The sequence below is a fragment of the Zingiber officinale genome, chromosome 1B (assembly GCF_018446385.1).
Source record: "Zingiber officinale cultivar Zhangliang chromosome 1B, Zo_v1.1, whole genome shotgun sequence".
Taxonomy (NCBI): Eukaryota; Viridiplantae; Streptophyta; class Magnoliopsida; order Zingiberales; family Zingiberaceae; genus Zingiber; species Zingiber officinale.
This window is the reverse complement of record NC_055986.1, coordinates 41,852,285-41,859,418: the sequence shown is the minus strand read 5'-3', so window position 1 is coordinate 41,859,418 and position 7,134 is coordinate 41,852,285. Positions and strand designations below refer to the sequence as shown.

At 38.3% G+C, this 7,134-nt stretch overlaps 2 protein-coding genes across 3 annotated transcripts; both read left to right on the top strand.

Moving 5' to 3' along the window:
- The first annotated feature begins 535 nt into the window (after nucleotides 1-535).
- On the top strand, nucleotides 536-1,906 carry LOC122054275 (E3 ubiquitin-protein ligase ATL4-like). Its single transcript, XM_042616062.1, has one exon. The coding sequence runs from the start codon at nucleotides 556-558 to the stop codon at nucleotides 1,639-1,641; it is 1,086 nt and encodes a 361-aa protein (XP_042471996.1). The 5' UTR covers nucleotides 536-555; the 3' UTR covers nucleotides 1,642-1,906.
- A 1,532-nt stretch (nucleotides 1,907-3,438) lies between these two features.
- LOC122055648 lies at nucleotides 3,439-6,699 on the top strand. Of its 2 annotated transcripts, none has more exons than XM_042617195.1 (4): nucleotides 3,439-3,666; nucleotides 5,841-5,937; nucleotides 6,091-6,145; nucleotides 6,329-6,699. In XM_042617195.1, the coding sequence occupies exons 1-4, from the start codon at nucleotides 3,529-3,531 to the stop codon at nucleotides 6,504-6,506; spliced, it is 468 nt and encodes a 155-aa protein (XP_042473129.1). In that variant the 5' UTR covers nucleotides 3,439-3,528; the 3' UTR covers nucleotides 6,507-6,699. The 2 variants fall into 2 exon arrangements, with proteins under 2 accessions (XP_042473129.1, XP_042473121.1); XM_042617187.1 differs by having other exon boundaries at nucleotides 5,841-6,015.
- The last annotated feature ends 435 nt before the right edge of the window (nucleotides 6,700-7,134 follow it).

The window sequence follows — 7,134 nt, the reverse complement described above, 5'->3', positions numbered from 1 at the left end:
GGAGCGCTGGGGACGAGTGTATTCATCTTTCTGCCACTTATAATAATATGTTAAGAATAAACTCTTGAGATTATGGTGCAATAGAATAATGCTAAATTATTATCTAAATATTTGATTTTATGCATTTATAAAAAAATTTCCTACCATAAGAAAAAAAAAATTACATCACTTTTAATTTACCCTATAATTTTTATATTTTCTCTTTATTCTAGTTCAATGCTATGGGCCACACAAAGAGTACAAAATTCAGTAAAAGAATCTGTTTACTCAAAATAAAACCTACAAGATACTCCTAGCACAACACTGTGCTATTTGACTTTATATAGTTCTTTACTTGACGGTCACTCCAAAATTGATTCCTCACAATTAATGTAACGATAAATTAATTCAAAATGGGTTTATATTTTAAACTAAAACAGGATATTTTAATATTTATGATTTTTTTAGAGTATTTTTTATTTTTAGAAAAGAAATATTAGAGGGCGTTTTGAGAATTATACGAAATATATAATGCGGAGAGGAGTGAAGCAAACCAAATTAAGCGACAGACTTGCTATGGCTTCTCCCTCCTCGATGGCACGTCCGCCGCCGTCTGCTCCTCCTTCACAGCGTCCCCTCAAACACCTTCCTCCGGCGGAGGAAGTCTTTACCGAAGACACCAGCAGCTCCGCCTCTTTATCCCACAACCCCAGTCTCCTAATCATCTCCGCCATTATCGCCTTCGTCTTCATCGCCTCCGCCTTCATTCACCTCCTCCTCCGCCTCCTCTCCTCCCGCCTCCGCAGCTCTTCCGTCGCCGCAGCACCCCCTCCGCCGCCGCTGCCTCCGCCGCCGCCTCTGCCACTCCCGAGGCGATCTGACTCCCATTCCTCCGCAGCTGACTCCGGCTTCTCCGACAAAGACAAGGCGGCTCTGGTCGATTCGCTTCCGCTGTTCTCCCTCGCGTCCTCCCTCTCCGTCCTACCCAAATCCTCCCCGGATTGCGCCGTCTGCCTCTGCCCCTTCCGCCCGCACGACGAGCTCCGCCTCCTCCCGGCCTGCCGCCACGCATTCCATTCCCAATGCGTCGATCCCTGGCTCCGATCCGCCCCATCTTGCCCGCTCTGCCGCGCCTCTATTGCCCTCCCGGCCGCACCCCTGCCGTCGTCGCCGCCGCAGCCGCCGCCCCAAGATCCCTCAACGACCGGAAGCTTCCGTGTCGAAATCGGAAGCGTCAGTCGGAGGGGGATGACGTCGGAGGCGGATCTGACCGCCGGGAACCATCCGCGGCACCTGCGGACGTTCTCACTAGGGCCGTCGCTCGAGTACATTGTGGACGAGGAAGTGGAAGCAGTGGTGGCGTGGATTCCGAGGCGGACGGGGAAGGAAGAGAAGCGGGGAGCGTCGGCCGAGCCGGATCCCCTGCATCCAGCCGCGGAGGCGGCAGGGGGAGGAGGGAGAGGGTGGCTGAGGGATCACGTGGACAGGTTAGCCTCCTCGGCTTCGTCCACCTTATCGTCGCTGCAGTTCTCCGGGCGGTGGAGCCACCGTTACGACGGCGGCGAGGGAGGACGGTGGTCGCGGGATCTGGAAGGGAGCGCGCGGCGGGAGGCGGAGGAGGGCGGCTACTACGACTTCTACAGGTGGCTGGTAGGGGCATAACTGTCAGAAGCATCTTTAGCATTAGTCAAATGACGATAATGCCCATGATATTCCTCTACAACGACTGGGTAACTTCGGAGAGCGATTTTGATCATTGTTTAGTAGTTAATTTCAAATAGATAACAGTAATGAAGTCATTAGTGCCACTTAATCCAGCTTAATTTGAGTTGTATTAGCACAAACGAAGATGAATCCCGTGATTTAGTAGTTTAGAAGAATCAAAACAACATTAAGAAGATTGGACCAGTTTTATATTGTATTTTATAAGAACATAGATCAAGTATTTTAAATTTTATAATTAAATATCTCATAAATTAAATATTAATGGGCACCTATTAAATATTCCACTATCAACTATTTTAAATTTCACCATTAAATATATTTTATTTTTTTTAAAAAAATAAAAAGAGTGAAATCACTCAAGCATAACTCTATGCCTAATAATTTAAAATCTCTTCCACAATATCTCCTTTTAATAGAGAATATTTAAAGAAATATCCTCTCTAAAAGATTATTTGTATGATTCGAATCCGTGATCACAAAATTATATGAAAATAATTTTATCCCTATATCAGAACTCTCTAAATCTCAAATTAAGATTTTCTCACTTTATATTTTGAGGTATTCTCACTAATAGCCATATATAGATTGACACAATTTGTAATTACATGAATAATTATTTTAATAGATTTTGAAATCAATCCCAACGGATGTAAAATATTCCATTAAATATATGAACTATCATTATATTAAAATAAAATATTCATGATTCATCTGTTTATATCTAATTCTCGGATGAGTATTATGGCTTTTGCTCCAATAAGGAAAATATCTAATTTTGATGGTGGCAAGAAGCGTATAAGGAGGATAAAACGCAGATTAGAAATTAGAATACATATGGAAATTAGTAAAATATATACTCAGCTTCTTTTCTTTTTGATTTACAAACAACAACCGTTATGTGATTATAATTATTAAAATTATATACTCCGAAAATAAAAAATATTTTAAGAAATAAAATTAGATTGATATTGTTTTGGTAATTAATAAAAAAAATGTTTTTTTAATTATTCTAATAATTAAAAAAATGCACTTTTGATATTTGCTCTTTTTTCTTTATTTTGTTTTATATATTTCCTCTCCCTCATGGCTCTCTCATTTTGTTGTAATTCAAATCCTCTAGTTCATAATTACTGATTCTCTTTCCTTTCGCAATTTATCCGGTTAAAATTAATGGTGGTATACAATGCTGGTCCTTTGTTAGATTCATCTTCCCATATGGATTATAATTTGGATGAGTTAGATGACCGGAGACCCTCAACAGTTGGACGAATTGTATGGTATTGATTGGAGGTCATCAACGGTTGGACGAATTGTATGACATTGACCGGAGATAGCTCGTCTATCGTCGACGATCTTCAACCACATGACTCAATCTAAATTATAACTTAGATAAAAGATGAAATCAGAAACATTCTAACTAATTTTGACAGGATTTCAAACATAATCTGACGTGTAAATTGTGAAAAGATCTCATCTCCCTTTTTCTCCTTTTCTCCCTCCTCTTTTTTTTTTTATCCTCGAGGTATGATTTCGTTATAGGATATTCAGATTGTCATTCAGACAACCGCAGTTAAATCCCTAGCTACGACATATTTACAAGAATGTTCTTTCAAATGGGGAACCCAATCAAAAGATGCTGGACGTCTAGATTGGCTGCCACGTGTTTCCCGATTTACCTTGATAACCGGTGGGATATCAATTTTTTTTTTTTTTTCTATTTATCCCCCTCTTCCAAGTAAACAAGGCCCGAAGTAAAGACCTGGCCGCACTTGGGCCATCTAATTCGCAACACGCCGGCCACACCACCGCGCATCGACAACGCCGATGGCCGTTTTGGTTCCTTCTGTCCTCGCGATGGCCACTGGAGACTCCGACAACTCGCCGAGCGTCTTTCTACCCCGACTCGTAAACGGCGCCTCGCGGCTGGCCGTCTCCAAGCCTTCCTGGGTCGTCCGAACGGCGGTCAGTAACTCATGCTCTCCGCTCTCAATCCATGCTCATTCCCAACTAGATCTTCCGCGTTCTCTGAATAAAATTACACGTAGGGTGTGAAATGAGAAACCTTTACAGATTCACAACGAGAGATCGCCGTCTAGGGTTCAAGCTTCAGAAGATACTGTAACCTTTGAACGCAGAGTTTCACTATAGTGGTACAATTTATGGATCATAGTTTTATCAGACCTTCATTAAAAGTTCAATTTTTGTTCCCTAACACCAGAACTACTGAATGAGGCCTTGTTTCTCTGATTTCTCATGGTTTACACAATTGAGATGAGGAGATCGATCGTTTAGGTTTGATTGTAATGTTCCATGTTTTGTCACAATTCCATGTCTCACTAATGTGCAATGAAATGTTGATGTCCGTTTGCTTCCTTATAAATATGTACTAAAATATACTATGCCACTATTGTTGATGTATTTGTGTTTATATACCTTAAGAAAAGGAGCCGTGGCACAACGGTAAAGTTGCTGTCGTAGGACTCGGACCCAACGTGGTCCAACCCTTCCCCAGGACCTGCATAGGCAGGAGCTTCGTGCACTAGGCTGTCCTTTTTTATTTGTGTTTATATACCTGAATGATATAGCAATGGGATGCTTCATCACCTAAATACCAAATCAATCATGCTTGACAAACATTTAGTAAATATTACCTTAACTAAATCTGCAAGAAAAGATGGTCGATTTGCGAGTGCATCTCATTTGTGTGATCGAAGTTTTGAGTCAAATAGATATGCACTTAATTTTCTCGATAATTTCCCCATTGAGTGAAAAATGAGTATTTCATGGAAAATTATGATCCCACCACACAATAGCACAACTACACGTTTGGATCGACATTGCTTTTGATTAGAAGACCTAGAGAAGAAATGTTTTATATGTGTTTATTAATGCCAAATGAGATGGTTGAGTAGTCAAGCTAGTTGCGTTGAACAAACTAGTAGAGCAACAGTCAAGGCAGCTAGGTCCCTTGAGTCGGACGAACTGGTGAGACACATTATGCTATTATGATGAGATCGACATGTCTTTTTATAGAATTTTTTATTAATATTTTTTTGTGAGAATTATTCCTTATATATTCTTTATAACATTTCTTGTGACCAAACATAAGAATAGTTATTCTATGTTTATAAACCAAATTAAGCAATACTTAGTGCTTATCTATTCTATCATTTAGGAATAAGTATTGAGCAAAAATCAAAAGGGCTCCCTATGTTGAAAAATATTAAAAGGATGCTCTATCCTTTTTTTACTAATTACTAGATTGCTCCAACACTATTATAGTAGTTTTGGTTAAAATTGTTCCAACGCTGGTCAAATTGCTCCAACTTGGTTAAAACTGCTTCAAAATACTCTTGTAGCAATTTTTGCCAAAAACTACTACAGCATAGAATACTTTTGACTAACATAGATGAGTAGTTTAGGTCAAAATCATCCACATTATAACAATTTTGACAAAAGTGCTCTAGATTGTAACAGTTTGGCCAAAATTATCATACAGTGTTGGACCGGTCAAGTAAAAAGGGTAATTTTGGAAGAAAAAATAGGATGAGGTGATCTTTTGATATTTTTTCAGCATAGGATGCTTTTTTGAGGATAGCAAAAATATTGGACTCTCATTTAATTTTTTTTCCCATAACTATTTTATTCCTCTCCGTGAACTAAACACATCATTAAAATGTCTAAGACCATCTAATATGACGTTGGAAATGGAGCACAAGCTTATGATGCTTAACGGGTTAATTATAATTTTTCCAGTCGTATAAGGTCTTCCAATGTGTTAGACATTGCTAGTTTTTCTGAAATCCAACTTCTCTAAAATTGACAGTGTTTAAAGATGAACCATCAGTTAGTTTTTTGTTAGTTCATTGAATCAGATGCTAAATATGAACTTTGCCGCATCTCTTAGACAAATATTCGGTGCATCATCACTAAGATCATCATCATCATCAAGCCGTATATGTGGATCAGCTGACAACAATAATCAAGCCATGTTCTTCTCAATTAAAAACATCAATTACTTGTATTAATTGTAATTAGCAGTCAGCTGACAACAATAATCATATATACATGTTTAGACATTTCTTTTGTATCGGAAAGTCATATTTTTAACATTTTTTTTGTTACATTATCTAAAGTCTAATGTCCGAAGAGAGAAAATGAAGAAGCCAGATCCACCCTGCGTCGTCTGTGCTGGAAGTGGAAGAATTGATTGCCACAATTGCCAAGGAAGAGGTCTCCACTCTTCCTGCATAAACTCTGCATATTTGCCAGATCCAAATATCGATCTGTACTGCCTGCATAAACTCTACAGTTCTTGCCGAAACTCCACTCTTCTTATCATCATTTTTTTCTGCTCACTTCTCATTTTTAACTTAATTTGTGCAGGGAGAACAAATTGCCTGGAACTGGCCATGCTTCCCAAGGGTGAATGGCCAAGATGGTGAGATAGATCTAAGTTATCACATCTTGCTACCACCGTTTACACTGATCATGTTGCACGAGAATGGAATATACAAAACCATTCGCTTTTGAAAGAATGTGAACTAATTGTGCTGTGGTCCAACTTGCCTGCCTAATTGCATGGTAAGATCTGATAAGAAGTAAATTATATGAACCATTGCAGGTGCAAGGTTTGCAGTGGGAGTGGACTTGACTACTGTAACCGATGTCTCGGAACAGGAGAGTACCGTGATATAATGGGGTTTCATCTTAGGAAGACGAAGCCTCCTCAAAGATTAGGCAACCCAATGGACGACCATGGAACTGCTAGGGGCGTTCATTCGACAGGAGATGGTAGTTGATAATGGAGGAAATCAAATGGCAGTAGACCAAAAACATCAATAACAATTCATAATGCAAGAATAGAAATAGAAATAGAAATAGTTCTTTTATCTATGAAAGTGTTGGTGTGAAATTGTATGCAACTTGGTAAAAAAATAAAAAGTTTTTGTACAATAACATGTAAATTCAATATTTGTTTTTTTTTAATGCTAATTAGAATAATGCTGTTCCAATATTTTTAAGTGTAGTGGTTTGAGTCTATGCACCTCTTTCCTTTATGAATGTAAGGTATATATGAGTGGTTGCTAAGAAAAAAGATATTTGTGTGATGTAAGTCTTTTATAATGAAAAGAATTTTGGGTAAAAACTAAAAGGGCATTCTAAATTATCAAAAGGACATTCTATTTTTTTTAAAAAATAATTCAAAGGGATGTTCTATGATATGTTTTATTCTGAATCTTTTATTTTAGAGTTGTTGTATTAGCTACTAGTAGGTGATGTGTAGAAATTATTTTGTAGTTGTTATAATGTGTAATATCTCATATAATGTTGTTGTAATAGTGTATTAGCTACTAAGTAGGTGATGTGTAGAAATTATTTTATAGTTGTTATAATGTGGAATATCTCATATAATATTGTTGTAATAGT